This window comes from Xiphophorus couchianus, chromosome 18 (assembly GCF_001444195.1).
Source record: "Xiphophorus couchianus chromosome 18, X_couchianus-1.0, whole genome shotgun sequence".
NCBI classification, from domain to species: domain Eukaryota; kingdom Metazoa; phylum Chordata; class Actinopteri; order Cyprinodontiformes; family Poeciliidae; genus Xiphophorus; species Xiphophorus couchianus.
This window is the reverse complement of record NC_040245.1, coordinates 24,205,565-24,224,712: the sequence shown is the minus strand read 5'-3', so window position 1 is coordinate 24,224,712 and position 19,148 is coordinate 24,205,565. Positions and strand designations below refer to the sequence as shown.

Sequence of the window (19,148 nt, the reverse complement as noted above, 5' to 3'; positions counted from 1 at the left end):
AACATCATTAACAGTTGTAACCAGAAATTTTAATGCACACAAATAAAAAATAAAAAAAAATTTTCACACTGTCTGAAGTGAAATCAGACTAAACCTTTCTTGTATTAGGTTAATTAGAATTATCGAAATTATTTCTATTTGCAAAATGCCAGAAAACTTCTAGAAATTGTTTTTGTAGCTTTCTCTGTGTATTGCATTAATTTAATCTGAGCAGAAAGGTTTCTTACCTTAAAACGATTTGTTTGGGTTGTTTCAATATAATCAATATGTATTCTGCCTATCGGCTCAATGACTATTGATCTGTGTAATTGAAATAAAGGTTGGCTTATATTTTGTATGTCAAACAATGTTACTGAAATTGGAAGATATTTTTGTAGTGTTTTGTTCTCAGACCAGTCAAGTTAATAGGGTGTAATATACAACAAACAGTACATTTCTGGTTTACCTTGTTCCTTCTGTAGAATACCATCACAAGATGCTATTAGCAACAGTGATACACAGAATTAAAACCGTCTATTTGTAGTTAATTGGTATTGTCGTTATCTCCAAAGTGTGGCGCTGGAAAAGCGCAAAGACGTACCTTAAAAATGCATGGTCAGGGCTTGAATTTTACAAAAAATGTACAAACCCTGTATGCTATAGCTACTGTTTTTAGATGTAAAATCACAATTCCTCTCCTCATGCAGTTTGGCTTGTTCCACTGCTGCCCAGAAGTCTCAAGATATTAATCCTGTATGGTCAGAGCATGATCTGAATTGCTGGCCTGAAATTACATTTCAAAGCACTCAGCGCTGGGTGGGATTGGCTTGTCTGAGCACTGCAGGGAGATTGGTGTATTGCCTGTGGTAAAAACAAGTATTAAACCTATTCAGAAGTAAAATTATCAACAAAAAATAGAAACTAACAGTGAACTCGATTCACTGTCAACAGGGCTGGTTAATATATTTCTGTATGTGCAGCTCACACCGCCGTTTGGGTTTTGCCCTTCAGACTGAGAAGAAAAAATAATGCTCTATAGGTTGTTTCTGGTGGAAATGCGTAATTTATATCCATCAGAAAACAAATGGATAAGAGACACCGGTAAATGGGGGGAGGGGGAAACAAAAAACGAAACCCTTCTGGCCTTGATGCAACTAGTCAGAGAACAACAGAAGGGCTGTGCTTCCTCCTGACAGATGAGAGGTGGTTCAATGTTTGTCAATGTTTTCCAGATACTCTGACGGCACAATCGAGGCGGTGGAGATGTTAGACACTGATGAGAAGATTGATCTGGAGCTGATCCTGGCGCTGATCCGGCACATTGTGCTCAACGAGGGGGTGAGAGTAATCGCATCTCCGGTTTCAGCGCAGTCAGGAATAGGATTTCCTTTTCTCAAGTAAATCTGCGCTGAGGAAGATTACTTTGCAGGCAGCCTCTTATGTCAGAGCAGAACCGGGGTCTGCCACTGGAACATGCCCGGAGGATTTTTAGCTTTGCGCTGTTCTCCTGACACGTTCAACATTGGCAGTCCGCAGTGGAACACGTGGAAAACGGATCCACGTTAAGTTAAAAAAAAACAAAACAAAAAAAACTTAACAGGTGACACGGCTGCTTGAGCTGGAAAAGGAGAGAGGCAGAGGAGAGCAGATGGAGGGAACGGGGCAATCTTCCAAACACAGAGTGACTTTAGATCAGAGAAAATGACACCGATCCTGGCTGCAGATCTGTGCTAATGAGTGAAGGAGCAGATGCTCTCCCACTACACGTCCAGTTCTCCCTCCCTTTTTTTTCTTCCTTCTTCCTTCCAGTTCCCATCAGGTTTCATCCTTTCATGTCAGCAAGTTTTCACTGCTACTTTTACAGATTATTAACAGCGGCAATCAGTTCAGCTTATAGGGCCTACTCAATTAGATTATCATTGAATATATGATTATTTTGTGTAATTATAGAAGTGAAGCTCCTTTCAGAGTCATTACACGCGGTGTTGTTTTTCAACTAGCGCCTGTATCTGCTAATTTAGAAAATTGTCGCGCGCATCTAATCAGAAATTACTTAGATTTTATATAAGAACAACATCGAAGGATTTTTGATTCAGAAATATGAATAAATGTGTTGGAAGAGTGCTGACTTGATATTTGTCATTATCAATCGGAGCAAGCTAAAATAAAAAGTAATTACTAAAGAAGCTGATGATTCATAGAGAGCTGTATCCATAATCAATAAGCAATTAATCACATGATAAATCAAAATAAGCTTGATTTACTTATGGTTTCAGTTGAGTGTGTTTTTTATTTCCTTTTTATTTAATGTATTTTGGTTGGTGTGTTTTATTTTGGATATTTATCATGTCTTCCAGTTTCACTGTGAAGTTTTGTGCACAAAATTCAAGTTCATTTGTCTTTGACAGAGGAAACATGCATTATTATGCCATTATCATCATATTAGCTAAAACTGGCCTCAAGACAAAAATAATGTCTTTTATTGCAATAATTCCTAAGACAATTTATCGTCCTACAAAATGTATTATCGTGACACGGCTATGTATCCAAGCATATAATTGCAGAAATGAGTGGAAAAATGTGTTTATTTTTTATTTTTTTAAAGTTTGAAAGAAGTTTTTAAATTAAAGCTTATTTAAGAGTTTGTGGGACATGAAAGAAGTTATTGAGTTATTGCCAGAATTGAAACAATAATGTTGAGGATAACATTTCACAGCAAATCAGGAAATTAAACAAAAGGAACTTGATTGCTTTTTCCAACGTATTTCTCTCCAAGCAACGTGGAAATAATCGTATTATTCATGGTTGTTTGCGGCCGACGGCTTTGGCCAAAAGGTGCGAAAGAGTCGAGAAGAAAAAGAGCGCCTTGGAACGAGGAGTGACTAACTCGGACAGACAGAATAATTACCCTTTCCTATATGTAGCCGTATCTCCATCAGTCACGGCGCCACTCAGCCACTCGACCAGTTGATTTGCCGTGACATTGTCAAACGGCTCAGAGGAGAAGGCACTGATTCGCCATGACGCCGCTCCGAACCAAGGATATGGCCCGTCTGTCGGGTTTCGCCTGTGATGATTGGTTAATTATATTGAAGGGGTCTATGATTAGACGTTAAGGGGGTTGACATGCGAGCAATAATGACTGCCTGCTAGTGAAGCTCTGGATGTGGGAGGATCAGTGTGCGTGTTGCCAAATAGTAGGCTAACACCGCTGAACTGTTTCTGTTTTTTGTTTTTTTTCTTTTGAACTAATCCACTTCTTTGTGTGCCTCAGACTGTAGCTACTGTATATACACAATTTCTACATCACACACTCGCTCTCATGTGAGCGCAAGCCTTTGGGAATAATAATTATATGCAATTAAAAGGCAGAGGTAGTTAATGCTATGAAAGAACTTTTTTGTCTGAATATTTTCTTTTTATTCCTTTCAGCTGGTGAATAATTGCTCTTTTTGAAGAATGAGCGTTTTTCTGACTACTTGATTTCACACTGAGATCCATTTTTGCCTGATTTCAGGTTTCTTGTGCAGCTAATCTTTGCACTGATTTTAGAAGTTAGACTATTTTTGGTTGTTTTTTGAAATTTTTTTCAACTTTTTTCTTTTTACTAAATATGATTTATTTGTAATGGCAATAAAATGGCTATAACATCCAAGATGGTCAATACTTTTTAAGGGTATCGTATATATTTTTTCAGCATATGGCTATCTGTCCTATACATAAAACTGTTCATTCTCATGTTTTTACCGTTTGTTTACGTGTTGCAGCAGGAGTAGGGGAGTGGGTGGCCATGTTTGGCTGCGTGTTTAATTGAAGAAGAGATGGATTTTAGCATTGTGGTCAAGACAGTGCTAGTATGCACTGAACAAAATTTTCAAATCTGTTTGAAATTCCCAATACATTTCAAGCAGACCCAACATCAGTAAGGCTGATAATAAAGCTACTATAATGTTCTGATAGCATGGGAAGGAAATGGAGGAAAAGCTTCCTCCTTTTTTTTTTTTTTTGAAGATATGTCTGAATATAAAGCTGTTTGTTGACATGCTAGGCTAACATTAGCATGTTTCCTCTTTGTTTTGATGTGACTTGTTGATGATTACCAATTCCAAAATGTTTCATTGCGGATCCGGGTGATTGTGATTGTGATCAAACAAACAGAAATCGTGTGAACTGTTTGGCTCTTCATCCTTAGTACGGTCCATGGTTTTTGACTCGGTGATGAGGTGGTGGGGCAAATCCACCACCTCGTGCAAAAACTTCTCTGCATAGGGTTAAACGCCCAAGTTTTACAGCTGCTTTCAAGGGACTTTTTTATTTTGCGTATCTTAGAGCGTGCTGAGAAAGTGAAACGAGGATACTGAGAGCTTCAGTAAGAGAGAGTCAGCAGGTAGAGCATAAATTGAAGGTAATCAGATTACTTTGACTCCGGCAGTGGATCTCTTCACTAATAGGCCATATGTTTTTATTCGCTAGTGTTGGATTTCCTCTCCTATTCGACCAACTAAGTATTCGCCTCACATGAGATTGTCTGCTTGCTGAAATGTACAAAGAGGAGTGTTTACCTCCTAATGCAGCACAACTAGACGGATCGTTGTCTGCCAGTAACGGTGGTGTTTTGAAAGCTGCATGAAGTGTGGCTTAAGACTTTATTAAATCCACAGACACAAATCATATTTATGTTTAAAAGCCAAACTGCTGTATTTTATCTGGCTACATTATTCTGCGGCAGACGCTTCTGCTCCAATCCAGTATTTTTTTTTTCTTATGCAATAAATTTTAAGTGTGAAACGATAATCTAAGCGTTTTAGTTACAAATGGAAATACTGTGGAGGTTTTGATAACTTCAGGTATCTGTTATTGCAGCTGTTCAGTGGCTGCTGCTTCCTAAATCAGCTAGTTCCTTAGGTTTTTATGCCTTTTTTGCTTATAAAAGGCAGATAAGGCCTTTTGCATCATGTGTTTGATATTTATTCCCTGTTCCATTCCACTTCATTAAATGTATCGTAATTTATGTGTTCAATGCTTTTGTTATCGCCTGTATTTAGGTTGGAAAGGCCTTTTCTTCACCTTTCAGTAGGTTTCCCAAACATACATAGGAAACTACGCATCTGATTTAGGAATTATTGTTTTGTTCTTTGATCATTTAATTGTTTCAGATATTGTAACGTTATTGTATTAGTTTGGTTTCTCGCCAGCTTGGCCGACATTGTCATTTGCAGACTCTGTTCATGGTTTCCCGACATTGAAACATCTCTCAGCTGTCATTTGTCTGTATTTTCTTTGCTGTCTTTATTTGGTGGTCTGCTTTTCTTTCGCGGTGTCAGCGAGACGTGAGCTGATGTGCAGCAGAGACTGCCCCGTTATAACAGGATGTTGCTATCATAACGATGTTGGCAAGGCGTTCTGTCTCTTATTGAGAGGCCGAAGGGAAGTTGGCCTTGTTGGCTCACCTCAGCTCCTTGCTGCTGGGCATCGTGCTCATTCAGTGTTGTAATGAGTATTTAATGGATGCTTGGCAGGTTTGCTTTTACCATAGCCTTTGTTTAAAAATGGCTCTGCAATCATTTCTGGCAGGAGGGAGCAATCTTGGTTTTCCTGCCCGGCTGGGACAACATTAGCAGTCTCAATGACCTCCTCACGGCGCAGCAAATGTTCCGATCAGGTACGTCCATCTTTTATTTAACGGTTATTGGATTTGACTTCGTTTTACACAAGAGAATAGACAGGTTTGTTTTTTGTTTTGTTTTGTTTTTATTGATACACCAACAACATTATTTCTTTTTGATAAGCTCCAGAATGAAAGAGATTTACAGATTACATTCTTTGAGGAAATGCCTTACCGGGGCATTTCCTGAAAATGCCCCGGTAAGAATGTTATGGCTTTATAAGCTTCTGATTTTGGTTAATTCTTTAGATTTTATCTAACTGGAGTAGGACTGCAATCATTCAAGGGATAATTTGACTAACTCAATTTTTAAAATTTGTCGAGTTTATTAAACTGTAAATTTGGATTTCCAGCAACATCTTTTAAATGTCACTGTTTGCAAAACACACAACCAATTATTGTACTTAGATGTAATAAATACAGCATAGGGCATCCATTTACATGTAATTTATCCACCTATTCTATTATTCTGTTTGCTGCTGTTTTATCCCAGCTTTGCTTTTATATCCTATGTTTCAGATAGGTTTGTCATCATCCCTCTGCACTCCCTCATGCCCACTGTTAATCAGACGCAGGTAAACTTTCTCTTTGTTCTCTGATCATACTGGAGTCGACCAAAACATCTTGCTTCATCTTTCTTCTCCAACCTCCTTCAGGTTTTCAAAAGACCCCCGCCAGGAGTCAGAAAGATTGTGATTGCAACCAATATCGCGGAGACCAGGTGTGTATGTTTGTTTCCATGATTAGTCTCAAGTCCATTACTTCCCAGAATGTGGCCTTTTTTTTTATTCCTTTGTGCCAGTAATAATGCACTGAGTGCCAGTCATTAGTGGGATAAAAGCTAACTGGACGCTAATTAGCATATTTTTCTTGGATTGATCACAAATAGTGTCTCCACAGCATGGATGAGAAAGTTTAATTTAGTGTTCACATAAACTGAACAATTTAGGAAGCTGCTCCACCTAACATCACCTCACTTAATATCGACTCTTCTTGCTAAATATGCATAAACCTTCTTTTTTTTTAATGATTTCATCAGTTTTTCTCTTTTCTTTCCTGACTTATCTCCCCACCCGTCCTCTCAGCATCACCATAGATGATGTCGTTTATGTGATAGATGGAGGAAAGATTAAGGAGACCAACTTCGACACCGACAACAACATCAGCACCATGACGGCCGAGTGGGTTAGCTTGGCCAACGCCAAACAGAGGAAAGGACGTGCTGGCAGGTACTTGCAAAAATGGACACTTTGTGCGGCACATGGAACTGTTGGCTGCCTTAGCAGTGTGAGGTTTATTACAGGCACATCTTCAACATCACATCCGTTTCAAATCAATGGACATATTATGCCTGATATAGTGTAGATGTTTAATAATGTTCAACATGCTTCTGGTTTGTTTCTCAACAACAGAACAAAGTATAGCAATGCCACAAAAGTGTCTATAAAATATCGATTTGTTTCTTTAATTTTTTTAAATAACCATTTCAAATCCGCAGATTTGTAAACAAGAAGAAGGAGCCCAGTGTAAGCACAACACATTATGTGGAGAGGGGCAAGTTTGAGTCTGGGGTTAGGGGAGTCTTGTAGGTCAAAATGACAAATGATACCTTTGGGCCACCTATGATAACACTTTATTAATAATAATAATAATAATTCAGAAGGGCACTTTTTTGTCCAGAGGAAATGGGGCAGGTTCTCTAGCACCACCTAGTGTCTATCTGTGCATTCCCCTGACCTATACACTTAGATATTTTTTGAAACATTTAGAACGAAGACACACTTCCCATTAATCCTTCTACGTATTGCGCACTAGAACAGGAGATTTACCGCGCCTCGGTTTTCGTCCCGCGAGCTTTCCGCAGATCTCTTCCAACAGCCCACATCTTACTGCTTCCCCATCTGCAAACACAGAGAGGCGAAGTTCAGACACTCCCAGGTTGTTTCAACTCTGCAACTTAAGGCGTCTGTTCTGTTCAGTTGCTCTGACATCAAAGTGCAGCATGGCCCAATTAGCAGGAGCCGCTTACTGTGTGCAGTTTCATCCCACTGATTTCTCAAATTAAGCCCTTGTCACAGGACTGATATAACATGTAATCTTTTTTTCCCCTTCTCTCTCTGTCTGGTTATTTTTTCCTTCTTTTTATATATATATATATCCAGGGTGCAACCAGGAAAGTGCTATCATCTGTACAATGGGCTTAGGGCCAGCCTGCTGGAAGCCTATCAATTACCTGAAATTATGAGGACACCGCTGGAGGAGCTCTGCTTGCAGATAAAGGTGATGTATGTGGGGAGAAAGAGATTGGCTTTGGCTTAGGAACCGAACTAAGGGAAGGTTTGCTTCAGTACCAGTCAGAAATGTACAAGCAGCATAAGAATCAATGTGATTCATTTGCGCTTTTTTTCCAAGCATGTGAATATTTAATTTTTAGAATTTTACAACTATTCCCGTGAATGTAGAAGTTTGAATTTAATGTAAATCTTCTCTTATCCACACAGGATAAAAATTCTGCATACATGCTCAAATGTAAACATGCAACCTCATTAATGTTGTCCTGTAGTTTGACCGCATGGCTTTTGCTTAATCTTTTGGCATAATTCTGGCTGGATATTTGACCACCCTTTTATCTAAAATTGTGGATCTTGTTTAAACAAATCAAAAGGGCTTTTCTGCCATATGCTTTGTTTTTAGACATAGTCCACAAAGGGTCACTGTCCAGTCCTGTCCAATTTTCACTTTTGAAATGCACACAGCATCTGCACATCCTTAAAAAGTCTTAAATTCATGCATATAAAATTGAGGCCATAAAATGTCTTAAATTAATTTTAAAAAAAGTAAGTTGGATTTAAATACACTAATCATAGATTGTAAATTTTGTCGTGGCGTGGCTATTTAACCTTGTGTGTAGTTGTTTAATTCTTGCAGGACACTCTAGGCATCACTAGCTAGTTGCTAATACAACCTTGCTAGCTAGCTAGCTTTTTTCTAACATGGGTAAGTGCAGATGTATCACCAGTTGTCTGGACAATGTTTGTTTTTACCACTGACTCACTTCTGTTGCCAGCCCATACAAGTCAGGAGTTTTTTCTTTTTATAGTTTTTTTTCTGGCTTAAATTTCATTCCAGGTGACATTAAAAAGATCTTAAAAAGTCTTAAATTTGACTTACTTTTTTCTTTCACAGCTTGCAACTTCTCAGTCATGGAAATGTAAAACTCATCTTCCAGTCGTGAAAAGATTCAGCCTTGATGGATCATGGATTTTTTTTTTTTTTTCCGACACAGTTTTAATTACTTCTATTTATGAGAGGTCACGTTTTGGGTGACCTCTCATAAATAAATAAAACTTGGCTGCAATTGGGTGTTGATCCCCAACACACGCCACAGCTAGTTTTTATGTGGATGAAGCACGTCAACATCAAGCTTCTAGGATTGTTTAAAGGCTACATCTATCCAGTTTATCCGCTGCCACTTCTACAAAATTGCAGCAATCAGATTTGCAACGCGAATTATACACCAAAAAATGTATTAATGTCTACAGAAATCCCCTCATTTGCAATTTTCTAAGAGACATTTATCCTACTTTATTTGTTGTCTCAGTACTCCAACTAAGCGTGAAGGATTAGTCAGTGCTGGTGGGTTTTGGTTCTGTTTTGTTAATGAGGATTGAGGAAGGACATCCCAGACTGACTCACGCCCCTTCTCCCAACTGTTTCAGATTTTTTAAAATTTTTAAATACAGTGTAATCACATCTGTTCATTGCCTCGTTCTCATACATGAACATCTCTCTCTTTTTTCTCTGTTGGCTGCTTGCTGCTGAGCTCCGCCGTTTGTCTCTTTGAATCCTCGTAGCGCACTCCAAAGTGTTTAAAACATCGCTAATGGAACACAAAGCCAAAGTTCATTCAGCTCTGGTGTTTGCAGAGATTGTTCTCACCAGCAGCTTTATTGTATGGGATTTCAAGCGTGCGTCTTCCTTCAGCCTCAGTTCAATAAATTCGAGTGTGTGTGTATAATATGTTTGTTTTTTTTTTGAAAGCTGGTGGGTGAGAGGCTGACTAATGCGTCAGACTAACCTCAGAGTGAGAGACACTCTGACAACATGCAGACCCCAGGCTGAATCTCTAATGCACAGACACTCCAACATTTCTCTCACACCCCACCTTTTTGTCAATTGCAGAGTGGATATGTGGTTGCTTCTTTACTCTTTGGTGAATTTAAAAGTCTGTGGTTTTTTTGTTGTTGTTTTTTATGTGGAAATGAATGCATTTTAAGTGAATGGGGACATTCATAGAATCAGCTCTTATCACAAATTCTCTCTTCCTGGCACTAAGGGAATCGCATTAAAGCGGCTCCATGTAAATGTGTGTCGAGTGACACGCATCCAAACTGCCTTTCGAGTGAGCTTGGACAGACAAGCACTAATTTCATGCAGTACCCAACAGTTAGGTTTGTAGTGTAGTGTGCAATGAAATGCTTCAGCTGACTGGATGAAAATTGATGTACGCCCTTTAGATTCTGAAGCTCGGCTCCATTAGTCGATTTCTGGAGAAGGCCTTGGACCCGCCGAGCGAGAAGGCAGTTAACCTCGCCATCAAGAGCCTCACAGACCTGGTAGGAAACTGTAAAGATTACATATACTGTAGATTGTTTCAGGGGGTGATTAGCAGGGATCAAATAGTTCTGTAACTTCATCTTAGTCAGGCTGTCTGCACATCTTTAATATGTCTTAAATTCCCATGTCTAAAATAAAGCCTTAAAATGTCTTAAATTCATGTAAAAAAAAAAGTTTGTTGGCCTTATGTCATCTTACATTTTGTCTTGGTAGGATTATATTCAGAGATAATTGATGTATAGATGCAAACAATCCTCGTAACAGCAGGTTAACTTTAAAGAAAAAAAAACATTTCCACACTTTCCACGTCGAGGAAAGCGATGAGAACAGATGATTAAAAGATAAGACACAAAAAATCAAGTCAGATCAATATTACAGGAAGGGCAGGAGAGAAAGGAGAAAAATGAATCATCTTATTTTTAGGACTACTTAATACATTTTCAACTCTTCATATACATTGTTTCAAAGACAAAATACTGCCCTATCTATGAAATTATTTGTTACATGTCTTCTAATTTGTAATAAATCAGTCTACATGTAAGTTAATTGGAGAAGTAATCCTCCCTGTTCCATAAATGTCTTTTAGGATATTTGTTGGGTGCGTCCTTATTTCCATATCTCCTCGTAATTTTTAACTTTTTTAATAGCTGTTAATATTCTTTTAGTCTAATATTTGTCGCCCACGTTCATTTTACAGACGGCTCCTCCCGGGAATAATGAGTGAAAATCATATTAAAAATCCTGACCAGTAATTGTTTGACAACATCAGTTGGTTCTTTGTCATTTTTAGAGTTATTCAGAGCCATAGTGGAGCCACAGGCTGTGGACCATAATTTTTATTTTAAAAATATTGGAAAACCACGCATTACTTTTCTTTGAACTTCACTGTTTTATCATACTTTGTATGGTCAGTCTTATAAAGTCCCATTGACATACAGTAGCGTTTTCGTGTTTTGGCAAAATGATAAAATATGAAATAGTTGAAGAGAAATAAATACTGTTTAAATACTGTCTCTCTAAAACGTCATGCAGCCTTATGGACATCCAGAGTAACCAGTCCTCACACGATGAGGCATGTTTGTGTCTAGTTTTGGATTATTCATGGTGTTTGAATACTACAGATTCCTAATCTTGATCGTGAGAGAAGCAGAAGAGAAAAAAAAAAAAAAAACGGTTATTGTGTGCTTGCATGCCCTGGAATTGATTCTGAGATGTAGAAAATTTTATGTATATATTAAAAAAGTTTGGAAACCTTGCCTGAGGGGAAAATTTAGATTTGTTGATGTACTGCAAAATTCTGTCTAATACTTAACCAGCAAACTGGCACAGTCACCTTGAATGTATACAGATCGAAAAAAAACACACAAAACAACAAATGTTCCCGTTTTCTCTTAAAATCACCCAGTTAAGTTTCACTTTTGATGATGTAATGCTGCTAACCTTATTGCAAAGCTCCTGTTATTTAACTCAGAAGTACTTTCAATGTACCGTACTACTCCTAAAACATGTTACGCACACAGAAACCGCTGACTATAAGTAAAACCTCTACCACTTGATTTTGACGGACGTCATTAGAAACGCATCGTCCTGAACTCAAGCTGACATGAAACATTTCCCTCTGGTCTTTGTGACATGGTGCGCCAGAACGCTCTGGACCACGCAGAGAATCTGACAGCGCTGGGTTTCCACCTGGCACGTCTCCCCGTGGAGCCGCACATCGGCAAGCTGATCCTGTTCGGCGCTCTGTTGGGATGCCTCGACCCCGTACTCACCATCGCCGCTTCGCTCAGCTTCAAAGACCCTTTCTTCATACCCCTGGTAGGTGCGCCGCGAACACAGACATGAAAGCCGACATCGAGAGCAGAGGCAAGCACGTACACTTCAGCACCTTGCTGCAATCTTACTTCTGGCTGATTTTTTTTAAATTTTTTTTATCTATCTTGAATATTTAAGAGGTTTTTTTGGGGGGGGGGGTTGGAACTGCCTGTCTCTTTTAGGGTAAAGAGAAGATGGCAGATATGAGGAGAAGGACTCTGTCCAGAAACTCAAAGAGTGACCACCTCACTATTGTTTACGCCTTCAAGGTAAACAAATCCAAAAGCTGTGACCCTGACTTCGCCTCATAAGCTGTAACTGTTGGATGACTTAATTATGTCTTAATTTCTTATGCACCGGCTGCCAGGGATGGGAGGAAGCCAAGCAGCGGGGGTCCAGGTATGAGAGGGATTACTGCTGGGACAACTTCCTGTCTGCCAACACACTCCAGGTGAGGCTGGCTGATTGCAAAATGTTTCTTCTTTCATTTTTTGCATCTGACAGATGGAAAAAAATATGTACCATAGTTTAGTTTAAAGTAATTTGCAGAAGAGCAGCAACGCATTTAACTCACAAACAAACCTCTTTTTTTTATGCTAAAAAGATGAGATTTTAAGCAACATTTTCAGGACAAAACTAAGAATTACTATTTTTTGTTTTTCAAAAATAAGAAAATGTTTCACAAAGCACAGAATGTGTTTTATAGTATCCATAATATGTGTAAAAATGTTAAACTCAGGATTGACTATTTTGTATGTTGTGGTGGATGTGAAATAAATCTCAAACTGTATCAAATAGTCCCAGCTGAGTGTAGAATTTATCAATGCAGGTGTAAAGTTCGAACTTTGAGGTGATCAAAAAGCCCAGACTTATTAAAAAAAAACTGTAACTAATTATTTTAATAAGTAATTAACCATTTAGTTTAGCGCTGATAGGAAGCGCCAAAGGAGATGCAAACTTGTGCATGATTAGCAGCTAAGTGTTAGCCAGTTACAGAGCTTACAAAACAGTTCATATCTTGTATATCATAATTTGCTGTTGTTTTTCTATGTGCCCTTGGCAAGAGTAAGATACTGGTATAAGGAAATGAAAAAAAAGAAAGTTATATTTTGAAACCAGTGAAGTTTTTACTACTTATTAATCCTCCAGTTTAATATTTTCTCTGGCTCCCACATGTTTCTTTCCAATATTATGACCTGCTTTTATAAAAAATAAATAAATAAATAAATAAAGCTGATTCTGGCTCCGTGAGGCACTTTTGTTTTTTTTTTTCTCACTTGCAATAGATTTAAAAAATTCTAGATGGCGTGGGAACTAAATGAGTGCCACTCACCACATTTATAAATGCAACCTTGTTTAAAAATGACAGTATCCAAGCCACATGTGGGCGTGACTGCTAATCAGCCGACTGCAGGTTGGCTATTAAAGCAGATATCCCGACTAATTACCCAAGTAAAATCATGTTGCCACTTTCTAAAATTTACAAAACAGAAAGGCGTTTAATACGCTGCACATTAAGCTCGTGAACTGTAAACTTACACCCCAGTAATGTGTCCTTTTTATTATGTAGATGCTGCACAACATGAAAGGTCAGTTTGCCGAACATCTCATGAGTGCTGGCTTTGTCAGCAGCCGGGATCCCAAAGACGCTAAATCCAATATCAACTCGGGTAACTACAGGAGTTTTCTTTTAATTATCATTCAGACTATTTTGCTCTCAAAACGTTGGGGATTATTCGGCTTTTGTTTCAACACGTTATCTGAGATGTAGAAATCACCATTGAATGCTTCCTCCTTAACACCCTAGCGTGATTTATTTAAGTTTTCCATAGATTTCACCTGAAAGCCAAACATCCCCAACTATTAATGAGCAGTGTATGTTTTCAACCAGAGAATCCTTCAATGGAGCAGCGTGTAATTAAACATCATCGTCTTATATTTTCTCAGATAATGAGAAGTTGATCAAGGCAGTGATTGTTGCCGGACTGTACCCTAAGGTGGCCATGATCCGACCCTCTTACAGCAAAAAGAGACCTGGGTGAGTCTGTCAGTCTGAGGAAGCTCACAGTTGAGAAGTAAATTATCCATTGTGTCCTTTGTTCTTTTTTTTTTTCTCCCACTGAAAGACAAATGGGGCTAGCGCTACAGTGACTCATCAGACCTCTAGAAGGAGTTTTGGAAGGGTACTGTGACAGTCACAGCTGTGCGGCAACCGAGTTTCAAAAATTGTTAAAAAAAAAAGAAAGAAAGAAAGAAACAAGGGCACTTTTGCAGCTCTAGATCAATGCACTCATCACGGAGGTGCCCTGAGGCAGCTGTCATATGTGGCAGCTTTGACCTGTGTGCAAAAGATAAATGGCTTTGGGAATGGCAGTTTTATTTATATATAACATTTCATTACACATCAACTCAGATTACAAGCAATATACGATACAGTGCTGTAAAAAGAGTTTAACCCCTTGCATATCTCTTCTGTTTTTGCCTTGCTGCATGTCAGACAGGAGTGAATACAAAATACAGTTTTCAAATAATCAATCGTAGTTTATTTTTCTCTATAAAAATAAATAAATGAATTTTTTCCCATGGGGACGACTACTGCCATTGATAGTTTTCAGCAGCTGGCAAAAGAGTCCTTTTCATCGTTCTAGAGAAATGTTATTCCAATCTTCTTTTTGCACAATTGTCTAAATCTAACCTCTTTATATGAGATTTGAGCTTGTTAGTACAGACTACCACCACCACATTTGACGTTCGATGTTGTACACCAGATGTATTTTGGGGCACATCTTCCAAAAAAAGTTCACAAAGTTTTGCCTTTTAAGATGGTTTAGCCTACTTCGTGTTGTCGGACAGGTCCTAAAAAAGTGAGGGCTAGCAGTAATCAGGCCCTTGAGTGTGTCTTTTAAAATTCAAGTTTGGCTAATTAGCATTTTTAATGACCTTTTCACATAGGGTGAGCTTGGCATAGTTCGTTTTCGTTCCTATTTTTAGATTAAGTCATCATTTGAGGACACCTTTTTTGTATTTACGCTGATTGTGTTTGAGATTGAATCTTGTTTGAGCCAAAACATGTACCAGCAAAACAAAAGCCATAGAAATCTGTACGGGGGTAATAGTTTTTCACGGCACTGTGTATTTAAACAATAACTGTCATAATCAAGGGATCACGCTTTCGTTTTCGTACTTAGCAACACCTTTATGAATGCCATGAATTTTCACCGAGTCCTTTTTGTTTGCATGTGAAGCTAGCCAGTTGTAAGATAAAAGGATATAATTGCTTGTGTAGGGGCTCTTTCCTTTGTTACCAAATCAATTTGCAGTTAGTCCTCTGCTGTGCAGCAGTCGGTTCTGTTTTGTTGGCGCGCGCACACACACACACACACACACAGCCCCACACACACATTTGGAACAGGATGTCACTTTAAACTTGGACATGATTATCAGACTTTCTGCTTTCTTTTGTTCTTCTGTTCTCTAGCAGACATGAAAGGAAGCATTCTGAGAATAACAAGCTAAATGCATGCGATTTCATCCAGTGATTTATTTATTTTTTCTTCTTCCAACAAATTTGTTCTTGTCGGCTTTTGTGCCACTGAGAGCAGAATATGTGCAGACAGACACACGGCCTTGAATGTGAGGCTTAAAACGTAATATTTCCTACTTTTCAAAAGAAAACGTGTTTCTGAGTGAAAGACTTTGTATGAAAATCAGACACAGCCTTTTGAATTCTGCATTTGAATTCTGTGAATGGTGTGTTGAAGTGTGATTTTACCCTGGCATGGCAGGGTTTTCCTGTTAGAAATAAGATCCATTGAATAGAAGTGGTCAAAATGCGCGTTTCGTTACGTAACCGGTTACAAACCCTCTCTGCCGTAAAGCTGTGGTGAAAGGTCAAAGAATGTCTGGGATTCTTTGAGATATTATGAGCTGTCCTGCAGTAGATTTGACCGTCACTTTGGCTGAAAAGAGATGTTTTGACGACACAACGCGAGTCAAAGACGAGCCACGGCGGCGCCAACAACTCTTCACGTTCCTGCTGCGTTGAAGCAAAGTCGATCTGAACAATTTCACACAGCGTCATATGAACGCTGTTTTATATAAGCCTTTGCATTACCTTCACGTTGTTACATTTGGGTTGCATTTGCATTCAACCCTGTTCGCGTTAACACAGCTAATACGGCTTAGAAGTATTAGCAAATAATTATTTTTAGAAGTCATCCAAAAATGAAGTGTTTGGCCTTTTGGTGTGGATGAGAACTGCAACATGTGGTGGAAAACTTCAAATTTCATGGCATTTGAGAAAAGAAAAGAAGAAAACTGTACAAATAAATAGTTTTAAGCAGCAGAATCCTCAGGTTGTAATGTTGTTTTTTGCAATAGAAATGGCCAAGATGAGGTTTAGAAATTTCACACAAAGTCATATACACACACACACACACACACACACACAAAAAAAAAGTCACAAGAAGCAAATCTTTCCTGTAACTTCACCTGATATTCCAGCCCCAGGAAGCGGCTTTTGCTGTGAAAGATGAAAGCATAAATATAACTTTCTGGTCACAAAGAGCTGAGAAATAATTAGCGAATGTTTGTGATGTTTCATCTAAAGTCCCCCAGTCCAACTTTTGAATGCGAAGCCCGATTTTTCATGCCTTGGGATTGTGCTGCTGCCTATGTGGCCCTGGCAACATATTACTTGTAGAGGAAAAATGGATTCAATTAAAATCAGAAAAATTCTCAAATGAACTCCAGGCTTTCTGCTGTGGAGGGGAGTCTCAATAGGAGCAAGCCCAAGGTTTTCATATGACCCTCGTATTCCTCTGACTAAGGAGTGTTTTTTTTATTATTATTCCTTTTATTAAAAGCAGGGTCATGCGGAACATTTACAGTATAAGTAATGTAGGCGCCAACTGCAGCAAACTGCAAAATTGTCTCAGTTTATAGAATCATACAGAGATTCTCATTGGGGCCTTAGAGTAACAACCTTCGCTCTCTGAAGACGTAAACGCCCAACGAACTTCCTACTCTGAGAGATTAACTCCATCCATCCAATCGGTACTGAGATTTCTAAAGCTGCTGAATCTCACCCTGAACAACCTCTGTAGGAAAACTATTTGACTTTTTTTTTTTTATCCAGGAAGGCTTGCCTGACCTTCTGTCGACCCACATCTAGGGGTCTCAACCCGCTTCGGCCTACGAATGAGTCAGGCTGAGTTGCCCTGCAGTCAACCAGGATTCACAGATCACATTCAATAATGGCTGTTCTTCCTCTATTTTGAAACTTGCCCTTGATTCTCAGCCAGATGTTATTTAGTGACTCGCATGGAGCCCCAGTGATGCTGTTTTACTAGCTTTGGGCGTAAGGCTACTTTTGGAAACCTTCTATACATTCATGAACCGTACAGCAAGGCGTATTTTACCACCGTTGAAGAACTTGAGATTAAGAATGACTCGAATAATTGAATGTTCACAATTTCTGTACAACTGCATATGTTTCTTTAATTAGTAATGCTTTGGAAGGCTCAGTGATGGCTTAATTTAGCAGCACAGAGTACCTTAATACAGAAACTGATGGATTCTAAATGGAGCCTCTGGTTGTTGAGACGCCTTGCATGGGAATCAGAATCCACTGAGAACGTTCAGAGCGTGAATATGCTGTTTCCGTCTCGTCCATCTCAGGGTAAAGGTGTACACCCAGACCGACGGAAAGGTGTGTATCCATCCCAAATCTGTCAATGCTGAAGAGAGGGAATTCAACTACACATGGCTCATTTACCACTTGAAGATGAGAACCAGCAGCGTAAGTAAACAGACATTTTGTTTTTGTGACAATGGTAGAACAAACTGTGTGTGAGAGCGAAGAGTGTCGTTTGCTGACACTTTGAGGAAACTCTGATCTTAGATCGGCTGCAAAATTTAGTTTGGCAGTTGTGGGAACGTGGAGACATACTAACCAATCTTCTGGAGCATCGGAGATTATTTTCCTCTCCTCGCCTGTTCAGAGTCATGAGACTCAAAAGCTTTCCTGCAGGCTTTTCTCCGTTTTTTTTTTTTTTTCTTTTCTGTCACTCTTAAATATTTCACAACATTAAACAAATTTCCAATGTTCAGGTCCCTCTTGAAAATGAGATCCAGATCTCAATGGAGTTTTACCTGGTTAAATAAAGGAAATTAAAAAAAAATCATTTATAGCAAATATTATCTCTGTAAATAGAAAAAAAAATCCAAATGAGCATAAACATTATTTCATTTCTGAAGGTCAAAAAGACCCTATTCAAACCATCCTTACTTTATCAAAAAAAGAAAATGGCCTATTTCACCTAACACCTGGTTGTCCCACCTTCACCTGCAAAATCCGACAATTTGCAATGACTGTCTTTTACTTCACCATATAAAAACTTTACAGTCTTAATTTACTTCAGCTTCATTGCAGAGCCTGTTGAAGGTAATCCCACAGCTTCTCGATTGGATTTATGTCCAGATTTTGTCTAGATCAGTTCTTTTTTTAAAATTATTATTATTATTATTTGAGCCATTTCTACGTGGACTTGCTGGTGTGCTTTCAGATCACTTCCCTCTTCCTTAACTCATGTCTGCTAAAGCGTGAGGTCTTTAGGTCGGTGAATGATGTGTTTTTTTTGTTTTTTTTAGATCTTTCAGTGTTCTTTGTGCTTCCAGACGGGTGTCCTTTAAGCGTCATGTTGATTTTACAGGTCGTGAAGCGGCAGAACAGTGACTCGTCTATATTTGGTTTATCACGTCCCACCTCCTGTGCTGCGGTTTTGTGTTTTTTTCCAAAATATCTAGCCGTTTGAGCGCATCGCTGGCGGAAAAATCTCCAACCGTGAAACCCCCGGCGCGAACAACGACAACCTCTAAAAACACAAGAGGCCTGTATTGTTTATGTTTTCTCCTGCACGTGTGTGGAAACGGCTTTTGGGATTCTGCCCTGGCCTCTTCTGAAGAGCCCCTGTGTGAGGATTGGAAGTACCAGTGGCTAAAGGTTGGCAGGCGGTGCCACGCCGGCTTTGCTCTTAATGAATATTTGATTAAAATCGCCGCCTTTCAACTC

General features: G+C 38.9%; 1 protein-coding gene across 1 annotated transcript in view; it reads left to right on the top strand.

Annotated features, from left to right (window-relative positions):
* dhx36 (DEAH (Asp-Glu-Ala-His) box polypeptide 36) overlaps window positions 1–19,148 on the top strand; it is a 36,218-nt gene that overhangs the window by 13,840 nt on the left and 3,230 nt on the right. The window contains exons 12-24 of the mRNA XM_028044737.1: window positions 1,212–1,317; window positions 5,554–5,641; window positions 6,164–6,219; window positions 6,301–6,365; window positions 6,730–6,873; window positions 7,807–7,924; window positions 10,162–10,260; window positions 11,906–12,079; window positions 12,259–12,345; window positions 12,444–12,527; window positions 13,647–13,746; window positions 14,024–14,114; window positions 17,756–17,876. Coding sequence (XP_027900538.1) covers window positions 1,212–1,317; window positions 5,554–5,641; window positions 6,164–6,219; window positions 6,301–6,365; window positions 6,730–6,873; window positions 7,807–7,924; window positions 10,162–10,260; window positions 11,906–12,079; window positions 12,259–12,345; window positions 12,444–12,527; window positions 13,647–13,746; window positions 14,024–14,114; window positions 17,756–17,876 — 1,333 coding nt within the window. The remainder of the gene's footprint in view (window positions 1–1,211; window positions 1,318–5,553; window positions 5,642–6,163; window positions 6,220–6,300; window positions 6,366–6,729; window positions 6,874–7,806; window positions 7,925–10,161; window positions 10,261–11,905; window positions 12,080–12,258; window positions 12,346–12,443; window positions 12,528–13,646; window positions 13,747–14,023; window positions 14,115–17,755; window positions 17,877–19,148) is intronic.